General features: G+C 44.6%; 9 protein-coding genes across 9 annotated transcripts; 6 read left to right on the forward strand and 3 right to left on the reverse strand.

Moving 5' to 3' along the window:
* Nucleotides 1–957: 957 nt before the first annotated feature.
* NUP1 (LALA0S04e07514g1_1) lies at nt 958–3,597 on the forward strand (the record flags this gene model as incomplete). Its single annotated transcript, XM_022772900.1, has 1 exon — nt 958–3,597. The coding sequence occupies one exon, from the start codon at nt 958–960 to the stop codon at nt 3,595–3,597; it is 2,640 nt and encodes an 879-aa protein (XP_022628318.1).
* Nucleotides 3,598–3,696: 99 nt separating this feature from the next.
* LALA0_S04e07536g (LALA0S04e07536g1_1) lies at nt 3,697–5,502 on the reverse strand (the record flags this gene model as incomplete). The annotated part of the gene is made up of 1 exon (XM_022772901.1): nt 3,697–5,502. One exon carries the CDS (start codon nt 5,500–5,502, stop codon nt 3,697–3,699), a length of 1,806 nt encoding a protein of 601 aa, XP_022628319.1.
* A 1,526-nt stretch (nt 5,503–7,028) lies between these two features.
* On the forward strand, nt 7,029–7,493 carry LALA0_S04e07558g (LALA0S04e07558g1_1; the record flags this gene model as incomplete). Its single annotated transcript, XM_022772902.1, has 1 exon — nt 7,029–7,493. The coding sequence occupies one exon, from the start codon at nt 7,029–7,031 to the stop codon at nt 7,491–7,493; it is 465 nt and encodes a 154-aa protein (XP_022628320.1).
* Nucleotides 7,494–7,664: 171 nt separating this feature from the next.
* Nucleotides 7,665–8,432, reverse strand: RPS7A (LALA0S04e07580g1_1; the record flags this gene model as incomplete). Its single annotated transcript, XM_022772903.1, has 2 exons — nt 7,665–8,093; nt 8,292–8,432. The coding sequence occupies 2 exons, from the start codon at nt 8,430–8,432 to the stop codon at nt 7,665–7,667; spliced, it is 570 nt and encodes a 189-aa protein (XP_022628321.1).
* A 1,321-nt stretch (nt 8,433–9,753) lies between these two features.
* On the forward strand, nt 9,754–10,590 carry RKI1 (LALA0S04e07602g1_1; the record flags this gene model as incomplete). The annotated part of the gene is made up of 1 exon (XM_022772904.1): nt 9,754–10,590. The coding sequence occupies one exon, from the start codon at nt 9,754–9,756 to the stop codon at nt 10,588–10,590; it is 837 nt and encodes a 278-aa protein (XP_022628322.1).
* Nucleotides 10,591–10,906: 316 nt separating this feature from the next.
* Nucleotides 10,907–11,461, reverse strand: ARF3 (LALA0S04e07624g1_1; the record flags this gene model as incomplete). Its single annotated transcript, XM_022772905.1, has 1 exon — nt 10,907–11,461. The coding sequence occupies one exon, from the start codon at nt 11,459–11,461 to the stop codon at nt 10,907–10,909; it is 555 nt and encodes a 184-aa protein (XP_022628323.1).
* Nucleotides 11,462–12,530: 1,069 nt separating this feature from the next.
* Nucleotides 12,531–17,384, forward strand: CMR2 (LALA0S04e07646g1_1; the record flags this gene model as incomplete). Its single annotated transcript, XM_022772906.1, has 1 exon — nt 12,531–17,384. The coding sequence occupies one exon, from the start codon at nt 12,531–12,533 to the stop codon at nt 17,382–17,384; it is 4,854 nt and encodes a 1,617-aa protein (XP_022628324.1).
* A 348-nt stretch (nt 17,385–17,732) lies between these two features.
* Nucleotides 17,733–19,355, forward strand: ECM3 (LALA0S04e07668g1_1; the record flags this gene model as incomplete). The annotated part of the gene is made up of 1 exon (XM_022772907.1): nt 17,733–19,355. The coding sequence occupies one exon, from the start codon at nt 17,733–17,735 to the stop codon at nt 19,353–19,355; it is 1,623 nt and encodes a 540-aa protein (XP_022628325.1).
* Nucleotides 19,356–20,122: 767 nt separating this feature from the next.
* APP1 (LALA0S04e07690g1_1) lies at nt 20,123–21,871 on the forward strand (the record flags this gene model as incomplete). The annotated part of the gene is made up of 1 exon (XM_022772908.1): nt 20,123–21,871. One exon carries the CDS (start codon nt 20,123–20,125, stop codon nt 21,869–21,871), a length of 1,749 nt encoding a protein of 582 aa, XP_022628326.1.
* Between the last annotated feature and the right edge of the window lies 1 nt (nt 21,872).

Genomic DNA, 21,872 nt, shown 5'->3' on the forward strand with positions numbered 1-21,872 from the left:
TGATCCCGCGAAAAATGTGGTGGATAATGTGCCGATTGGGAAAAGACTCGGGGTGAAACCATCGATAGGTCCGGTAATTTCGAGGAGCCAAGAGGATGGCCGCACAGAGTCTGTTGACACACTTTGATCGAATCTTTCCTTTTCACGGAGGAACCGGTTCTGAAGTTTCAAATTTCATGAAAATCCTACGAATTCTACAACACATGGTTTCATCTGGAACAAATTACTTGAAGAAGATGCTTGAACTTATTGCTTCGATCGGTTGCTTCGACCTGCTTCGCGATCAGTGATGACACCGTCGCTCCGCCTTTAATCGCACAGTTTAATATGACGCCCCGTCCTATCACTTTGACCCAATAAGTCGCTGTCATCGAAGCACGTGACCGGAACTAAAATTTGCAGCTCTCCGTAACGTGTCTCGAGCTTAAAGAATCCCGTCTAACTCTTCTAGCTCCCTCACGTTTCACCTTCACCTTCATGATTATAGATTTTCAGATCTAACGCTCGAACAATATGGGACACACCAGTATAAAATGATATATCAAAGTCAGACTTTTTTGGAAAACGACTAAGCCAAAAAAGAGCTATAGTACCAATGGATACGGTTTATATTGTTTCTCACACAATGAACCAGTCGTTGCAATTTCTCAACATCTTTAATGGCACTTGAAAATAAACAAAATTACAACCCAGTCTTTCGGTAAAAAAAGACAACTTTGGAATAATTTTGGGATGAGCACCAATTTTTATAATCATAATCAAACTAAAACAAGTGCCGATGGTATGATCCCACTAAAAATCGAAATTGCTCTGCCTGAACTTTTGATCGTCGATATGCTGATCGTACAAAGGTATCTCAAATTTTGAAATACTACACTCTAAAGTAAGTATCCAAAATTTGAGCGGATCATCTCATCTGCCACAATTCAACTCGTTGTACCGTAATATTTGCGTCTTATGTCGAGTGAGGTTTCACACCAGTCAAATAAGCGCTCGATTTCATCTACCATAGCGAGTTTTTTCAAGAAAGACTCTCCGGTGGATTACCATAGTACTGATGATATAAAACCAAGCTCAATAACGGCTGATTTTGAAGGTGTAGACACCACAGATTTGCCATCTGTGCCCGAATTATTGTTATTTGAATCCAAAAATGGGACAAGGCCTTTTTTGCTTCCAATAATGCCGCTAGAAAGGCTCAAAATTTTACGTCAGAAACAATATCTGCGACATCTCCAAGATTCACAACTTGGTCAGGTTACAGCAGGTTTCAATCCCAACACAACCACGAAACTAGCAGAAAACCAACTGATTCCATTGAGGTCTTTGAAAAGGAGGTCTTTGAATGCAGTGGAACGTTCAAAACATTCACTCAGGAAGCCTAAATTTGCGAAAGAGACCAGTTTAGGGAAACGATGGAATGCCGATTTTGAATACGATCTATCAGAGTATGATACCGTTAAAAGACCCAAAATAGCCGCATCAGTAGGCATTGATGATCCAACGTCAAGTTTAGAATCCCCTAGACTCTCGCCATCAGTCCTGAAACGCGGCACGATGGGTGGAAAGAGAACAATGTCGAATGGACTAACCAAAACAGAGGAAAATATACTCAATGGGAAGTCATTGACAGATCTAACCTCTACTAGTGTCTCCGACGCAAAAACTTTACCCCAGTGTAAAGGTCCGCAAACGTCTACCACAAAGCCATTATTAGCTTTACCAAGTTCAGGGTTTGATTTCGTAAAGCCACAGGAAAGCGGAGATGCAAAGGGCAAAGATAGCCTCAAATCTGACGATCGAAAGCCTAAAGTACAAATTAGTCTAGATCAGAAGCCAGATTCAGATTCGGCCAAAAAACCCTTTTCTTTCAAGAGAACATCTCCTATCGAGGGAGGTATCAATCCTGCTGAAAGTAATGGTGTCAAAAATCCAAGTTCTAGCTTATTTTCATTTGGCGCTAAGAATGACAAACAGTCGTCGACGACAGTCGAAAATGAAAACGAGACGAAAAAGCCAATATCATTTAATTTTGGGAATACGACGAATGATCAAAAGCAGAATAATCCGAAAGCAGCTTTTAATCTCAACCCTGCTTTACCAGGAAAGCTTTTCAACAGAACCGAACCTAGTCCAGATCATAAAGAAATTTCGTCAACGGACGAAATTCTTCCTCCGCCCAAAAATAGCTTCACTTTTCGATCCGCTGCAAACAAATCGGAGGCTAATGTTAATGCTGCAACCGTACCGAAAGCGAGCGATTCTACAGCCTCCAAGCCAGCATTTACATTTGGGACTGAACAGACCGCCAAACCGACTTTCGATTTTGGGTCCAAAAGCTCTTCAACGACGCTTAAAGGTCCCGAGCCCGAGTCAGAGTTGACATCTCGATCAGCGGCCAATCTTCTATCTACAACCGGTGCTTCTAAGAGTGGCGATGCACAGGATGGCAAAAAGGTCCCATCTTTCACTTTCGGCTCAACAAGAAACACAGAGGACCTCGGTAAGGAAAAGTCTTTCACATTCGGTGGTGAAGAGAAAAGCGGGGGTTCGAATACGGGCAAGCCATCCACAGGCTTCACTTTTGGAGTTCCCAAGCCACCTGTAGACTCATCGAAGCCTGCTGCTTTTTCTGGGTTTGGTGTCGGTAATAAATCTGAATCTGCACCTCCCGAAAGCACATCCACAGCACAAAAGCCCTTGTTTTCACTCAAAACGTCTTCAGAGGAGCATAATGAAACAAATCAGAATCCCGCTGCTGGTTCATCAAGCTCAATTCCCGCTATAGAGCCTAAAAAATTTAGTTTTGGTCCTACTACAGGGGAAGACAAATCTGCCACGCCGTTCAGTTTTGGGTCCAACGCGGAAAGCAAGCCGCCTACACCATCATTCTCTTTCGGTAGCGGAACCCAGGCTAATGCTGGGCCCTCATCGACTGGAGGCATTGGCTTCAAGTTCGATACAAGCGGTTTCAAGCAGAGCGCCAATCAAAATGATCAATCTAAAAATTCTCTTCCAGTTGGATCGAGCCTTGGAGCAGCCAAGCCGTCGTTCAGCTTTGGAAGCAATAGTTCATCAGTTGCAGCACCACAACCGCAGCAAAACACTTCCACCTTGGTACAGCCTCCTCAAAATAACGGATTTAATTTCGGTTCTGGATCGAGTACGAGTAACAATTCTCCGGCTTTTGGGGCAAGCGCCAACAACCAGCAAATGGGTTTCAATTTCGGAGCTGGAAACACAACCGCGTCATCAACACCACCGCCGTTTGGGGCATCCAACCCCAGTCTGACAGCAATGAACCCTCAGAGTAGGCCGTTCAGTCCCTCTAACACCATCAACATGAATTTTGGAGGTGTCGCATCTCAGCCTCCCAGCTCAATTTTTGGAGGAGCTGCAGGAACACCAGCGCAGGCTTTTGGCGGGCAGGCGCTGGGCACGACGGGTTCTTTTGGGGGTGGGGGCGTTAATCAAAATCCACTTCAAGTATTTGGAGGGCGAAACGTGGGCGATGTATCTCAACAACAGGGTCAAACTCCTATGTTGAATCTTCCTCCAGGTAGAAAGCTTGCGAGAATGAGGGCAAGAAGAAACTAAATAACTCGAGTGTGACTTTCAAGTAGAACATATTTGGCATTTGATTGGAATTTTTAAAAGTGTAGATACCTCATAAGTCATTTGTCGTATAAACTTTGACTAAGAACTAAAGTAGGGAACGCTTTCTTCGGTAGCATCCATCCAAATCTTACCGATCTCCTTGAATGATGCTTGCTCTTCTGCCGAAAACGTAAAAGTGACCCCAGCTCCCGGAGAGGTTTTGGCGCAATATGTATAACCGATACAAAGATCAGTAAAACCTCCTCCCCATGGATTTACAGATACATCGGGCACAACGGCTTTTTCTATGCTGATCATTGATTCATAAAAATCTCGTGCGACTTCGATTGATGAAAAACGGTCGTGAAGCTCATCTTTCTTGTATGCATTCCAATCGTAATCTATGCCGTCTGAAAATTTGCAAAATTTAAATCCACCGTTAAACCACAACAAGCTACCATCGGGATTTGTATGCCCCACTTGAATTGAGCATACCTCGTTCGATTCATCGGGTTTCCCCAATGCGCTCGCTGGAATTGAATGGAATCTGTACTCGTGATTGGTCAAGAGGAATGCTAGCCACAATGATTCTTTGTCACCGTGAGTACACCTCGAAAGCTTTGGCGCCAAGTTCAAGAATATTCCGGCCAAAAGCGCATACATATGCTTTGACTTGTTCAAGACAAATAGTCCACTGTCCATGTGATGACGTTGGTGCCCCACAAACAAACTTTGTATTATATTGTGTTCGGGCGTGGGCTTCATTGAAACCATGAGCTGCTTATCGATTGCTCTCGGATGATCAAAGTACTTAGCTTCGAAGGGCGTAGCTTGCAATGACTGTAATTCAGGAACACAATAAGGAAAGTCAAACTTGTGAGCAAAGGACCGATCCTTGAAGAAAAGGGCACCTGATGAAGTATACTCTTCAAACGTAAAATAAGACTGTAAAGGTAGGATTGGCACCACATCAGCATCCACAAACACAATTTCCTGGAACGTACTGAAAATCGCAGCAAGCCATTTATTCCGGTAAGAGTGGAAATCCATAGCAAACCTTTCGTCCAGCATTGGTTTTACATTTACGAACCACAATTTCTGGCTTGCTGGCAGCGACTGAGATATCTTGCGCTGCGATTCCAGTGCCAGGTCACCCTTATGAATAATTTGAATGGGAAGCTGATTTCCTTGATAATCCAGCACCTTCAATAGCCTTATAACCAGCGATACATGAACGTCCGGGAACGACATTACAATGCCTCGTGAATTCGAACCGGTCGATTTTAGGCAAAGTCGTTTCCAGTTATCCACGAAGGATGTCTCTGGGTCGAAGCTAAATTTGAAGGAGTCCTGTGGCGCCCCACTTACAACAGGGACAGCTCCATTTTCGTAGCTTTTCGATAAATCTCCGGAGGTAAAGGTAGCAGTAGTACCTGGGCGTATAAAAGGAAACATACGAGCGTCCAAATCCGCGATCTGGGCAGCGGGTAGAGCGTTCCCTTTTTGACATGCCTCGAAGAGACGAATACGTTCAAAAATGAGTTTGAGGTTTTCCGCCTCGTACTCGTGTGCCACGTCGCTTGAAGGAGCTGTGTTTTCGCGATAATCATTCCACCAAGATGGTTCCGCAGCATAAAGAGCGTCGTAATACGCAGAGCATGCTTGTTCAGGTGATTTAAAATTATTCGACGACTGGGCTTGGTTGCCGCGACCGTTCGTTCTTGTCCTGCCGTTCGAGTTTTCCAAAGTCCACTTAGACACCAGCTGTGCGCCAACATCGCGTGTCAAGCTGGTTCTGCTATTTTTGTTCAACCCGCGTCGTACTGCGTTCAAAGAGAACAGCGCTGCGAGCAGCACTACTGCAGCGACAATGCGTCTTGCAGGTTTCCTTCCCAAGACGGCCATTCACCAAAAGCTCTCAGTTAAGTTTCGAGTCGCTTGAGAGTCGATTGAAACGCACAGGGTGAGCGTCTTGATGTCCCTGACGAGGTATTTGAGTTTAGATTGGATAACAGTGTGATGAGGCGACGCATGTGACTTGAATTTTTTTACGGGAAATGAAAAATCCTCTAGTCGACTCTCCGGTCTCGACGAGAGGAGGGACCAGATAATCTGGGTAGAGGAACGAGTAGAAGATCAGGTGAAGCAACGGATAGAGAAACAGATCGAAAAACGCATGGGTGTTTAGAGTTTAGGTTCTTCGCCGGGGAAAGAGAGAGAGAAAAAGAGAGTTACCTTTGTGGTAAGAATGAGCAATCCAGGCGTTCTATAGAGTTGATGAAGCACAACAGACGTGCTTATTGGCCGGCCACAACTTGGTTTGCCGGTGAAAGAAGAAAACACGGTAAACTTCATTTTGTGTTTCCGTTTCGTTTCCGCCTTGTTTAAGGCCAAAAATAAAAAAAATCGTTTGCCACAGTCATTTTGTAGTGAGCCTGATACCTCCGCAGTACGCTATTCGAAATCTCTATATTGTTTCTCTGGCCAAAACAACGACTTTTCACGCTAGCTTTCGCACAGCAAAACGTCGAAAAAGATGGTATTAAAACGTGTCAAAAACTGTTTACGAACCAAAACGGCTAAGCCGCTGTAAAATGCGTACTGGTGTTCCACATCAAAGACGGCTTACCCATCTTTCGTACCTATCATCTTGGAAACTGGTTCGTTTAAGAGATGGAAGTACTGTGTAAATCTAACTATCTTTATATGTTTTTCACGGCCTCTCGAGGGGATACGTTAACGAGTTATTAAAAAAAACTCATGGCAACAACGGCGATGGATATAATTACGTCAGGATAATTAGAACAGGACGTCGCGAAAATCAAAGGGTAGACATTTAAGAATTCGTGTTGTGAGTTGTGATATTCGAGCTTGTTTCCAGTTTATTGTTGTATCCAACCAAGTGTAGATTTGGGAAAAAATCGGAAGTCGGTCGCCCACATAGTAATTGCTGTCGAGTTTAGAAAACAGTGTCACACTAGACATTGCAAAAAAAACTCCGAAGATTCTTCGAGATGTGAGGGAAAGACACATTTTTGTGGACCCGCAAAGGGGTACCAACGAAGCTTGGGAATTTCACCGGCGACGGGCAATCAGACAGTCGGACTCAGTTCGAGTAGCCCGATGCTTAACGTGTGAAGGTCAAGTTATGGATTTTTGGTTAGAATTGTGGCAGCTTCATACCGACAGATGCGACTGCCACGGTGTGCAGATGAAATTATGGTCACATATTAGCCGCATCGATATTTGGATAGCGTTGTGAATGCCTTGCCTCTTAAAATCGTCTTCTGTCTGACCGCCATCTACTCGTTCTTCGAGTCGTCTGCCCGCCATCTAGTCATTTCTCCGCTCGCCCTGCTAGCCAATATATATGGTAAGTTTATAGCTAACTACTGATAAAATCGGCTGGGAAATGAATAGTAGACGTGTAAATGGAACAGACGACGGCATACGTATCCGCATGGCTGACACGTACTACGCTATCGTGGGAGGACCGCGGGCTACCGCGGATCGACACGTTGTCGTTCGTTCTCGGAGCGGTCGCAGCGCTCATGCTCTCTTTCCTTGAACCGGTGCTCAAGGCCCTCATTGGCGGACTACTGGTCAGTCTTCTGACGCTGTTGAAGTACGCCATTTGTACCGGAGGCGTTGTGGCGTGTTGGATCATATTAAAGTCTAAAAAAGGGACCGTTTCTGAGTCCCGCGCCAAATCAATTGGTGAAAGTACGGATCAAGATGCCCGAAAACAGTTTATGCAGCGAGCGACACCTGCCACTGCCGACAACTACGAAATTGTTGACTACCAAAATGTCAAGAAACATCATTCACCTCTGACGAAGCCGGTTCACATCAAATCACCGTATGAACAATTCGTGAGCCAGGCTAGAACCAGTTAGTTAGCCAGTTTTTTTAAGTCGGAAAAACGCTTTAAAATTATACACCTATTAAAACATTTTGAGTTTTACTTTGTCAGCGGGGAGTTTGTGGTTTGTTGATAATTTGATGACGAGTTGATGTGATGTAAAAAGGAGGCTATATCAAGCCAGCTAAGAACATTGGGTAGTAGTTTAGTGGGATTCGCCTGGGATCTCGAACACGATCTGCTTACCGGTCAACTTGTTGTACACAGCCTGGAAAGACTCCAACTTGTAGTCAACTTGCTGGACGTCCTTAGAGTCCAACAAAACCTTCTGGACCTTGTTACCGCCAACCAAGTATCTGACTCTCTTGCCGACGATTTCGGTTGGGAAAACCAAGTCTTCCAAGATCTTGTCGTGGACAGCGGTCAAAGTTCTAGATCTAGGTCTCTTCTGTTGCTGTCTGGATCTTCTGGATGGCTTTGGCAAGATTCTTCTCTCGGCCAAGAAGATGACGTGACGGTCTGGGAACTTCTTCTCCAACTCACGAGTCAACTTTGTCTGAACTTTGTGGTAGCCGGCCAAAGATGGAACTGGGACAAAGATAGCAATGGCTTTCTTACCGCCACCAACTTCGATCTGATTGCAGGGGTTAGTAAAATGGAACCTGTGGGAGGAAAACGTCGTGGTACGAATATCACACCACCATATGAGGTGCATATACCACGGTATTTCGACCCACAAACATCGTTGAACCCAGGGAAACGGGGGGTTCTTATTTTCATGCTGATATTCGTTGCGGCGTTTTCATTGTTTTCAAATGCTCTAAAAACATACCTCTCTGATAGACTTGAACTGCAAAGGTCTCAAGTCGGCCTTGGCATCTGGAGAAGCGGCTTCCAAGTCCACGAAAGCTTGGGCAACTTGCAATTCCAATTCGGTAGGAGCTTGAGACAGAATCTTAGCTTGAGCAGACATCTTGTGGTGGATTTGGATTATGACCTTGGAAGTTCACCTACAATTAAGCTTTGACCAACACTAGCTTTGACCAAATATTTGATAATATTGACAAGGTACCACCATGGCTGTGAAAAATTCACGGCCACACAGCGCGACGACACCTACACGAAGAGGATAGACAGAACGCTAGGCTGGCGTGGGGCGGGACCGGACATCCCAGACAGAGCCACAACGGTTCACTAGAAGGAGGAACAGCGAACCCAGGCAGCTCTGCCTCCAACGGCACAGACAGAATCCCAGCCTAGCTTTCCAGCTCTCGCTCTCGCTCTCCCAGTCTGACCACACTGCTGGGGCCCACAGGCTCGGGTAGGTATAAGAGCACACCCACGCACAAAACGTGCACCCACGCAAAAATGTCGCCACAAAAAACCACAGCACGTGCCACATTCGACCGATCCTATCACACAAAATATTAAGTTAGAAATGTCTGGGTTTACTAGCAGTCACAAGAAAGAGACAACAATTAGCGAGTAAGGTTTTATGATAGCTACGATGATGATGATGATGATGATGATGATGATGATGATGGATGGTGAAATAGAGTGGTGTAAGAACAATGGCAAGAGACGGACAGGTTTGTCAACACATATAAAATCTCTCTACATCTTGTCAACATTGGCAGCGATAAGTGCATCATTTGTAGAGTTTTCAAATTCGTTGCTGTGTTTGCATGTCGCAACATCATCATTTTGCAAACCACTGCACTACCTTTATCATAGCTTTGGCCAACCTTCACACCAGAATCTATGATTAATTTCCCCTAAGCTTGCATATCACACGCTACATAAACCTCGATACTGCGGATCATATGTCTGGACCCTGTCTCTTCCCATTGTCACTCTATTTATGGTTTATGACACTATCAATTTAAATGATATTCTTGAAGTCAGACAACCACACGAAATCTCTTGAAATTTCTTGAAACCTGGAGTCAAAAGTCGAGAATAAAAAGATTACGCTTTTACTGTGGATGTTTATATAACCGTCTTGTCACCAGCTATGTCCACTTCCAGGTAGTCTCCATGATATTGGTCGTCGACAGCCCCAAACAGCCGAAATTGGATCCAGGGAACTCTTGCGAAGGCGTAGACTTCACCACATATACCGAATTCAAACACCCAACGCTAGTGAATTCAAACTTTACTCTCTAAACAGACCGCTAGTGTCCCAAGTCTAGTTTCGCCAATTTTTTTTCTTATACACCCACATACCGTGATATAGTGGTTAATTAATATCTTCTCGAGATATCTTCTTCGCACGCTTTTGAATACATCAGTCTATGTTGCAAAACTTCAGCAGGTGCGTTCAGTTCGTTCGTTTCAACGCGCGCAGTTTTAGTTTGAGAATGAGCCCGCTACCAGACGTTAAAAATTTACCAGTACTGCACAGTACGCTGGAACAAGCCAAAAGGTTTGCAGCTTACAGAGCAGTGGATGAAAATTTGGACTACGCTAACCACCGCGTGATTGGCGTGGGAAGTGGGTCCACAGTGATCTACGTGGCAGAACGTCTGGGCCAGTACCTTTTGGACCCTAAATTCTCGATCTATGCGTCCCAGTTTGTATGCATTCCCACTGGATTTCAATCCAAAGAGCTCATCTTGACAAATGGACTTAGACTGGGGTCTATCGAACAATATCCGGCTTTAGACATCGTTTTCGATGGGGCTGACGAAGTGGATGTGAACTTGCAGCTCATCAAGGGTGGAGGTGGATGTCTGTTCCAGGAAAAACTGGTGAGCACTTCTGCTGCCAAATTCATCGTGGTGGCCGATTACCGTAAAAGATCTCCCAAATATCTAGGTACCAACTGGGTCAAAGGTGTTCCGATCGAAGTTGTACCCTCCGGCTACATTCGTGTCTTAAATGACTTGAAGTGCAAATTAAAGTGCAAAAACGCCGTTCTCAGGCAAGGTGCCCCCGCAAAGGCTGGACCAGTGGTCACCGACAACTGTAATTTCATCATTGACGCGGACTTCGGAGAAATCGAGCATCCTGAAAATCTGCACAGGGACATCAAGATGTTGGTCGGCGTGGTCGAGACGGGTCTATTCATCGACAACGCTCAAAAAGCTTACTTCGGGAACCCAGACGGATCTGTCGAGCTACAAGTTTGATGACCACTTTTACGCGCATACTGGTATGGTGAGAAGGGCGAGCGTAAAAAAAGGTTCCTGAACTTTGTATAGTAGCGACCGGGGGCTAGTTTCGCTTTCCCAAAAGCCATTTCTTTTTCTCTTCTTCTGTGTCTATCTTCTCCTGTAGCTAGATGCATTACATTTTTCCATATTCTGTCACATATAAACCAGCAACTCAGTTGTTCCAACTATGCCTGTGTGCTGATTACAATTACAGATGATATTCCATTACTATTACATTGTGTATAAGACCAGATGAAGACCGGACAAGAGGGTGCTAAAACACGCCTGCCGCTTATTTTTTGTCTTTGGCTTTTGTGTTGTTAGTGATCCATGACAGCCCTTCCACTAGACCCTGGCCGGTCAAGGCGTTGCTTCCGATAACACACCACAATTGGTTATCGAGATGGTCATTGAGCTCCAAGTAGTCAGATATTTGCTGCGGACCCATGGCGCCCTTGAGATCCTGCTTGTTGGCAAGCACCAAAAGTACCACATCCTCCATTTCTTTGTCGCTGATGATGCTGTATAGCTCTTCCTTGGCCTCATTGAGCCTGGCGGTGTCTTGAGAGTCCAGCACAAAAATTAGAGCTGTAGTAGCTGGAAAATAGTGTCTCCAAAGTGGTCTGAGTCGGTCTTGCCCGCCAACATCCCACATGTTAAATTTCACATTTCTGAACGAAACCGTTTCCACGTTGAACCCTACTGTGGGTGCCGAAGTCTTGATCTTGTTGAGTTTCAGTTTGTACAGAATAGTGGTTTTACCCGCGTTGTCGAGCCCAAGCATCAGGATCTTCATTTCCCGATACCCAAACATCTTTACCATGACTTTTGATATAGAATTCCCCATTGTGCTGCAGTCTCGTTAAGATAGGTGATAGATAATGGCTTTCTCAATGTTACAGGAAGTGCAAGATTCGTGTACTGTGTAGGCTTGAGCATACAGTGACAATGCTAAATCCAGGAACTTGGCTCAAGTCTTGTGAGTTTACGCGTTGTAGTAAACTGGATTTTAATGCTGGCCTTCTCAACCGTTCGTTCGTGTGAAGGGGTCCCAGCGACGAGAGTCATGTGAGCTAACTGAATGATAGACGAGAAAGACGAGAAAGACGAGTAACGATATAAGATAGCAACTCACGGAGTTACGGTATAAGAATCAGGAATGACTGTAAATAAAATTAGAAGTATATTGTAGACTGACTAGTCAAGCTATACACTGTTCGTTTTCCCCAGGTCTTTTTTCCCGGAGTAATTTCTGTCCATACATGCAGCGGCCGCGAAGAAGCTATACTGAGACGTCTATATAGATTGAAGCCAATTTTAAACAGAATATACTGATATCCGACTGTTTGACATCCTTGCTGTTCGAGTTGGTGTACTTTTAGCCCGAGCGATTGGTCTCCGTGATGTTGGTTTAATTGGCATCGCTGTCGCTGCCCCGGATACAAACAATTAGAGCCGGGACAGCGACACACGCGTATAAGGTGATTACATGCATCAGAAACATAAGAGCCATTGGGATGGTAATGGCGAATACCATAATGCTACCACTCGTCCCTGAATGATATGAAGCCAAATATATGTTAATTCTCAGCTCTACAGTGCTCTCTGGGTTCATGAAAGAATCTCTAGACGAAAATAAAAGTACATCGCAACACAACCGTACGGCTGAAATAAAACGAGATTGTGGATTCTAGATTGTGTCAAATCAACTCATTTTTGGCTCCACCATCTTTACGGGACGTGGGTAATCGGCAGGTTTCTAACAGATGACACACCCGTATTATATGACATATGCCATTGTCGAGATCATCACCTATATCAATATATATAGAAAATATACGTAACCGGTGTGCATTCTCAAGATGGACAAACAAAAAGAGGTCTGTCAAGACCAAGTAAACCCCGATCTCTCACCAATGGACCTCTCTTTACCCGATGGGTTGCCTCTAGAAGCTAAATCCAAACTTCGGGTACTGATACAAGAGTTCGAAGACGGTGATCTGACGGCAAAAGGATACTATAAAAAAAGACATGAAATACTGGACCAGAATGCATTATCCATGTCGCCGCTGGCGTCTGCAAGATCTACAACGCATGGAAATTTTGGCCACACTCGAAATACTAGCGTGGCGTCCACAATCCGGTCACACATTTCGCGGGGGACCCAAAAAAAGGACAACTACGTCATCGATTCTTCACCAACAATAAACTCGCGGCAACCTTCAACTTCGATGTACAGGGTCACGACGCGAAACTCAAGTCTCCTGAACAGTGCGGGCGGCTCCTTCAAGTCCCCTGAACCAGCCGCCGAAAATGGTGCTGCAGGAACCATCTATAAGCCGATGATTCCTTTACTGCCGCGAACGGATAGTGCGCCCATCTCGGACTCTTTGCCGTCCATTCTCCGAGCACGCTCTCAAATCTACGAGCGTGAGACTGCCTTCATGTGCATAAATCACAAAAACAAGGAAACGAGCATATCCTGGGACAGACTGTACCTTCGAGCAGAACGTGTTGCACACGAGATCGAGAAACTTAGGCTCTATAAAATGGCCAAGGTGCTTTTATGGTTCAACAAGGACGATCTTGTCGAATTTGCAGTCGCTATGATGGGGTGCTGCATAGCGGGCATGGTGGCTGTTCCCGTGTCACTACAAACATACTCCTTGGGAGAAATCATCCAGATCGTGAATTTAACGAGCGCAACGGTGGCACTCATTTCGGGTAATGCTCTGAAACAAATAGACAGTCTGGAATATCGTGATAACGCCAAGGTCAAGTTAACAAAGGAGGGTGTTCTCTCTCAAATGACATATGTTGTTACTGAGGACCTAGGGGTATATTCCAAGGCTAAGAAAAATAAACCCACGTTTGATATCCCTAGTGTCTCCTATATCGAGTTCACCAGAACCCCACTTGGTCGTCTTTCTGGTGTGGTGATAAAACACAAAATCCTTTCCAAGCAACTAGAAACGCTAGCAAACATCTTGAACTCACGAAGAGAGACACATGGGAATACTGGAGATATCCGACGGTCCTACAAAAACAAAAGAACTTCTTCCAGGTATACTATTTTGAGTTCATTGGATCCGACAAGGTCAACTGGATTGATTTTCGGCGTTCTGTTCAATATCTATACAGGCAATTTGTTAATGACCATTGACGACAGCTTACTTCAACAGCCCGGCTTGTATGAAAATATCATCAACAAGCATCGTGTTAGCGTCTTGCTGAATGATCAGCTGCAGTTGAAACAGGTTGTTATCAATTACTTGGAAAATCCTACGCTGGTAACTTCCAAGAAAAACAAGATTGACATGGGTTGCGTTAAATGGTGCCTTACTTCTTGCACGAATATTGACACTGAAGTCACTGACATGATTGTTCACAAGTGGCTAAAAAATTTGGGATGTTTGGACGCTTCGCGGTGCTATTCTCCGATGTTGACACTTCTTGATTTCGGCGGTGTCTTTATCTCTTTGAAGGATCAGTTGGGCCATCTAGAGAATTTCCCTGTACACGACTCAAAACTTGTACTACAGGATGAGTTATTTATTGATAAAGAGCAACTAAAGGAGAACATCGTGAAGCCAAGCATAACCGCAATGATCAATTCCTCAAGTTCCACCAAAGACTTTCTTCGATTGTCATGTTTCGGATTCCCTATTCCTGATGCCACGGTGTGCATTGTAAATCCTGATGACAGCACACTTGTTCCTGATCTGACAATCGGAGAACTTTGGATTTCCTCTTCGAGTATCACGGACGAGTTCTACCAGATGGACAAAATCAATGAGTTCGTTTTCAACGCTCGGTTGAATTTCAAAAAAATGCTTGAAATTTTGCAATGGACGGCGCTGGACGCCCAAGGTGACGCATCGAAGTCTTTTGAGCGGCTGGATATGATAAAAGAAATTTGCAGTCCGGAGAAATCATACATCAGGACAAAGTTAATGGGGTTCATTCATAATGGTAAGATATTCATTTTGTCCTTGATAGAGGACATGTTCTTGCAAAACAAACTTGTAAGATTGCCCAATTGGTCACATACATCCGATGTCACCAAGGCTAAAAAGCCGGAATCATCTGGAGGTGAGCAAACTCCTACCAAAAACGATTCACTCACATCAAGAAGAGTTGTCCAGACTTTTTACCTCCAGCATATCACAGAAAATGTTGTGAGAATGGTGGACAAAGCAACAGAAGTCTCAGTTTTCGAGCTTCCTCAGAATAAGGAGGAGCACTTTTTGGTGATGGCTGTCGAGTGCCCATTGGCCTCTAATGCTGCTACAGGCGCTATAGCTTTAACTGCGCAACAAAAGGAGCAGCGTGAGAAGAAGATGGCGACCGTGGTAGAGCAGATTTACAAGATTTTGTGGATATTTCATAGAATACAGCCCATTTGCGTCATGCTGGTATCACCTCGCTCTCTACCACGAAGATATTGCTCACTCGAGATCGCTAATAGCACGGTTGAGAAGAAGTTTTTGAGCGGTCTTTTGAGTTCAAAGTTTGTCAAGTTTCAGCTCGATAATGTCATCTTAGACTTCATTCCGCACTCAAGCTTTGTCAATGAAAGCATTTTCTCGGAGCATTTATCATCTCTGCGACACGAAGCAATGTCTCAAGAGGCGTTTGCTGCAACGGGATCTCCGCCACAGTTAACCTGGCAAACATCGGGTATTGATTATCGCGAAAAAGCATTAGATTACAGAAGCAACACGGACTTAGCTCCGTTTCCCAACATCTTGGAAATTCTGGAATGGCGATCACGCAAAAATGGAGATGAGTTTGCTTTTAATGATGGAATTTCTGGTACCTCAGCCTCCACTGGAAATCCCAACAATTTACACAGCAAAGTTTCCTGGAAGACTTTCTTGTCAATCGTGGGTAGTTTCGTCAAAAAGATTGTGCAATCGAAGAACCCTTTGAAAAATGGCGACCATGTCATTGTCATGTGTGACAACTCTGTCGAGTATGTTGCAATTGTGTTGGCGTGCTTCTACTCAAATCTGATCGTCATCCCGATTGCGCGATTGATCGAGTCGCACGCTGAAGAAGAAGTGGATTTCCTTTTAAGCACTGTGGTAAATTATAAAGTGAAAAGAATCTTTGTTGATGCCAAGATGCAAGCCGTGCTTGAAGACGGTGTGAGCATCAGCAAGATTTTGAGACGTTACAAACATCTTCTGCCGAAGATTACAACTTTCTCAAAAATCAAAAGAAAAGGGGACACGTCCTCTTCGGGACTCAAGACTTTGCTCAAGGGACGAGGAAGCTCCAACCAAGATTCTTCTGGTGCTTGTGTTATATGGATAGATCGTGAAAGAGATATCGACCGAGAGCTAAACGTGGTCATGACACACAAGGTGTTACTGAACATGTGTAAAATTTCGAAGGAAACACTGCAATTGACCAGTGACAACCCCGTGATTTCAGTGTATACCCATACATCTGGATTAGGGTTCATTCAAAGCTGTCTTCTCGGGATTTACGTTGGCGCGACAACTTCTTTCTTTAACTTCGATGATGTTTTGAGTGATGCGACAAACTTGTTGGTTGCGCTGCAAAACAGAAATGTGAAAGATTTGCTAGTGAGTGCTGAAATGTTCTGTGTCATAATGGATAGGGCTAATTCTTCAATCCAAAAAAGCCATGGGAACAACTCGGCCTCGGGGAAGAAAGACTCTAGATCCGCCAAGTCATCTGTACGCCCAGATTTCTTGCAAAAAGTTCAAAATATCATGATACCTTCGAAAGGTAGACCTAGTTTACTTGCCATTCAAAATTCGTTAGCTCGATACCCTTTTGTCAGTGTGAACCCTGCTCAGTTGAACCACCTGTACCAACATCTGTTCAATCCGTTGATCTCATTGCGCTCTTACTTAGGTATACCGCCAGTTGACGTGTACCTGGACCTAGTTTCTCTTCGTGAGGGTGTGATTAAAGAAGTGGATGCCAGCTTTCTATCCATGAAAGACTCAGGGCAATATTTGCATTTACAAGATTCAGGTGTCGTCCCGGTTTGCACTGACGTCTTGGTGGTGAATCCCGAGACGCTCCAGCCGTGCTTTGAACATGAAATTGGCGAGCTTTGGTCCTGTTCGGAGGGAAATGTTTACGACTACAACATCAATCCTGTGGTCGCTGCCGAAAAACGATTGGTACAATCGGGTGCCAGGACCAATAAGAGTCAACTGGGTAAACTGCCGTTCATCTCTGGCCAGTTCAAATCCAAGCTGCGAGGTGATGCCGACAATGGTCTGTCCTACCTTAGAACCGGTGATCTGGGTTTTATGAAGAGCATTAGATGCACTGATTCCAGAGACAATGTTTTGAGTCTGACAGTGCTGTATGTCTTGGGAAGCATTAACGAAACTATCGAAATTCTAGGCCTTACCCATTTCGTGACCGACCTTGAACAAGCTGTTAGAAACACCCACTCCGCCATCCAAAACTGCATGGTGGCCAAAGTAGGCGGTTTGCTAAGCTGTCTGATCGAGTGTCGTGGCACCAAATCTTACGAATATTCGAATTTGACACCGCTCGTGGTCGCTGCGCTTCTGAGAGACAACGGTGTAGCGCTAGACCTGTGCTGCTTTCTCAAACCCCAGTCGCTGCGTTACAGCATCAAAAGATGGCAGAACAACCGAATGACTATTTTGTCCGACTGGCTACGAGGCAAGCTAAAAATCGAAGCTCAATTCGGTATCAACTATGGCGAAAACAATTCGATATATCTGTTGTCCGATTTCGAGAAAGATAGCTGAGCTGGACGAATGAAAAAACACATCTTGCACATTGAATTTTTCTCATGGTATACACACTTGTACGTAACAATGGCACATTTCTGTCGTGCTGAATTGTGCAGCGGACCTCTACCCGTTCACTCAGTCGATATTCTAGTCGGTTATCTAGTCGCCAAGCGCGTTTATGGATAGATTAGATCTCAAAGACTGATAACTGTTCGACTAACTAGCTCATTGACTTCATTGAAGAGAACAGCTGGTTCAAACTGCAGCTTTGGTCCTTTCAATAACTTCCACTTTTAACCATAAGATACCTCTCTTAGTATAAGCGGTCTTGTTTTTGACGGTCACAACAAGTTTTCGAATTCGATGTCAATAACGCTGGGACAGGTTATATGGTCGTCTGTAAAACCTATCATAAAAATTTATCTGATCATTGGAAGCGGTTATGGTCTCACAAAGCTTAATATTCTATCCGTAGAAGGGGTCAAATGCATTTCGAGTATCGTTTTAACGTTGTTGCTGCCTTGCCTGTCGTTTAATAAAATCGTTACGAACATTGAAGATCAAGACATCAAGCAAGTGGGCATAGTGTGTCTGTCATCGGTTCTGATATTTGGAACAGGCATTTTTTTTGCATTTGTGGTGCGTACCATTTTACCGGTGCCCAAAAAATGGCGGACTGGTATCTTGGCCGCTGGAATGTTCCCAAATATATCTGATTTGCCCGTCGCATATCTGCAGACAATGGACCAAGGTCTTATTTTTTCCCAAGAAGAGGGAAACAAGGGAGTTGCTATTGTTTTCATCTTCCTCGCTATGTTTTTGATTGTATTATTCAACCTGGGTGGGTTCCGGTTGATAGAGAACGATTTCCAATACCTCGACGAAGAAAGCGCAGTTGGGGATACCAAGGATGAAGAGAGTCGTTGCTCAACACCAGATGAACAACCTGTGATTCTTGGTGAGACATCGTACAGTGGAGGTGGGGCTCACAAAAATAGCTCAAGCCCGAACTTATTGACGCCTGACGAATCACAAAGTCAAAGCATTGACTCCAACTACCCTCAGCCTCTACACAGCGACTTTGATTCTCAAACTACACAACGGAGACGTCGGTCAATTGTTAGCTCAGTCCGCACTACGGAATTGCACGAATTGCCCTCACATACTGCCTCGGAACTAGTAAGGGAGTATTCTAATGTTGACCAAATGGGTCGCAGACGAAGTGCGTCACACCATTCACAATCAGGCTTCACCAGGCGATCCTCGATGCTCGAAAGAGTGCAGAGTTCTCATTTGATGCGGATGGTGACGACAGATGTGAATGTCAATGCTCAGGATTTCAAAGATTCGGGCAAATCGCTTCCAAAGTGGCTTTACAAATTGTCTCCTACCCGCTACATTGTTTTTTTCTTGAAAAACTGTTTGAGACCTTGTTCCATTGCCGTTATTCTCGCCCTTGTGGTGGCATTTGTCCCATGGCTCAAGGCGCTTTTTGTCACCACTTCCCACACTCCTAAGCTCAAACAGGCTCCCGATGCTCAACCGGCCCTGTCATTTTTGATGGACTTCACATCTTATGTCGGTGCAGCTTCGGTGCCTTTTGGTCTTCTTCTTTTGGGGGCCACGTTGGGACGTCTCAAAATTGGGAAGCTACATCCCGGATTCTGGAAGAGTTCGTTGGTTCTTGTACTTTTGAGACTCTGCATAATGCCAATTTTCGGCGTGCTGTGGTGCGATCGACTTGTGAAGGCAGGATGGGTCAATTGGGACGACGACGGGATGCTTCTGTTTGTTATCGCAATTTCTTGGGCCCTTCCTAGTATGACAACGCAGGTGTACTTCACTGCAGCCTATACACCCGCAGAAGCTGTAGATACGGTGCAAATGGATTGCATGTCCTTCTACCTGTTGATACAATATCCACTTATGATCATAACGCTCCCGTTTCTGGTAACCTATTTCTTGAAAGTTCAACTGAAGGTTTAAAAATTTGCCCCCAGCACACCATCCATTTATACATACATCAGAGTGTTTGTTCTGAAGTTGTGACACTACCTGTCCGTGCCAGGATCTTTCACATTTGTTAGTGACAGAGAGCACGTTAACGATTCACCGCACCAAAACAAAAGAAGTGCTACCCAGGGCCCAAAATTCAACCCTGAGAGTGATCAGGATTAACCACAAGGCTTGGATTGACATAGAAACGAAGAATACTCTTTCGATGGCTCTCACATTGGCGTCGGAACGATGTGTCATTACACACAATTTAAGAGGGCCGAATACTTTTCCGCACAAATTCTCACAGAAAAGTCCCTACAATGCCCAAGTGACATCTTTAAAATCGTGGAATCGTCAGCTATCGTATCGACACAACGCTAGGTCAACCGTCGTCGGGAAGTTGTCGATCCCAGCTGTATGAACATCGATTATCACCATCCACGTACTATTTTATTCCCAACCAAATCAAGCCTGGTCCTACTACTAAATTTCAACTCATCGACCCTTTAACTAAAACCCTGACACTCCAGCACAGAACTAACGACAGCCATTATCGTTTTAGCGTAGCACTTCCAGCACTTTGAGCATCCCAGGTTTTCGTTGAATTGCTATTGGAAGTGAAAATTTGTGATACCCGTTTTCAGAAGCCTTCTACTGCCGTTTTGTTGGATATACGAAGCGTTTTGTACCAGACAAGATCACTTTCTCTGTCTAAAAGGTTCAAACGTCGATCTTTGGCGAGAAAAAAAGGGAAGATGAACAGCAACGAGGATGTAAGAAGCGGTTCGGCGGCGCTGAACAAGCGACAACGACTTTTGAATATCATGAGGACTACACGGGACGTTTACGTACCTACTTTCACAACGACAATCTCACAGCTGAAATCAGAAGCCAGCAGCACAATAAGAGGTTACTACGATGGATCTGGTGCGGCTGGTACAGCTCCAGTGGGCGGGCACCCGATTTGGCCGGCAGATATGCGAACTTTGATATACCCTTCATACACACGCATGGTGGATCAAAACCGTTTTGAAACACACATTAGAGGTCTAGTCTATACGCCTGGCACCATGAACCGCAAATCACGACTAGTGCTATCTTTGTGTCGACAACTGATAAGACCCACGTCTCCTGGCGCAAAAGCCAATTTCGATGAGCAATTGGCAATTCCATCGAGCGATTCACAATCGACTTTTGAAACTAGCTCAAGTCAATCGTCTTTGGGGCTAGATTCCAGCGAGGAAGATATCCTTCGTTCCAGGATATCTGGTTTTTTGCAAAAACACATTATGGGTGTCACCATGACAATCGATATTTTAGGCGGTTCAAATCAGCATGAGTTTACTAATATCGCTACCGACAATTGGGGCAATTATGATATCAAAATCCTGACGTCTTTCAAACCCGAAAAGATCAACGCAAAGATTGACGTGCCCGACGGTATGTGTGTAGACTGTCCTGTCAATATAGTGCGAGAATATGGATTTGCTCTAATAAGTGACGTTGATGATACCATTAAGCATACAGGTGTGACTGGAGATAAAAGGTCGCTCTTTACCAACGTATTTGTGCACGATTTCAACTTTTGGGCTGTTCCAGGGATGTCATTGTGGTATAATACGCTGAAGGATTCCGAGAATGTCAATTTCTTTTACGTTTCCAACTCCCCTTTTCAGTTGTTTCCTCTTTTGGACGACTATATATCCCAGTTTTTTCCGACAGGCCCGCTTTTCTTGAAGCGGTATTCGGGCAACCTCGTATCGAGTTTAATGTCGTCGAGTGCAAAACGCAAATTAGGCTCCATACTTGGCATTTTGGCTGATTTTCCACATAAAAGGTTCATACTAGTTGGAGACTCTGGTGAGAGAGATCTGGAGGCGTATACCGAAGCGGTCAAGCAATTCCCATCACAGATTGCGGCGATCTATATCAGATGTTGCAAAGATTCCATGAGCGATTTGGCGGTTAACACGCCAAAAGTAGCTGACGAATTGAATTTGATGATTGAAAAGAAATATTACAATTCGGTTGGCGCTCCAAGATGCTACGACACTACTGATGACCACTTAACTAATGAGGCTTCATCCAATACATTTTTGTCGAACAGTGAGGAGAAACGTAAGCCAAATAAACCGCAACAGAAGCCATGTCTAACGAGTGATCAGCAACACGAAATCGATATGTCCAAGAACGTAGCACCAGCTCTTCCGCCTAGAAAGCATGCTACTTTCCCGACAAGTAGTAAGGATCCATTAACGTTTGACCGCAGCTACACTGATGACGCTATATACTGTACACCATCTTCGCAAAATGATTATGGAGCGTACTCCACTTTCTTTGATTCCAAGGCGGATTCCTGGCGTCAAAGGGTAATGCATACAATTCTAGAACTGAAAAACTGTGGAGCGAAGGTCCGGTTTCAATTTTTCACACAGCCGGAATTGTGTTTGGAGGACAGCATAAATCTGATTAGAAAAGAGAAGAATGAGAGCGGAAGCGGATAGT

Source organism: Lachancea lanzarotensis, scaffold LALA0S04 (assembly GCF_000938715.1).
Source record: "Lachancea lanzarotensis genome assembly LALA0, scaffold LALA0S04, whole genome shotgun sequence".
Taxonomy (NCBI): Eukaryota; Fungi; Ascomycota; class Saccharomycetes; order Saccharomycetales; family Saccharomycetaceae; genus Lachancea; species Lachancea lanzarotensis.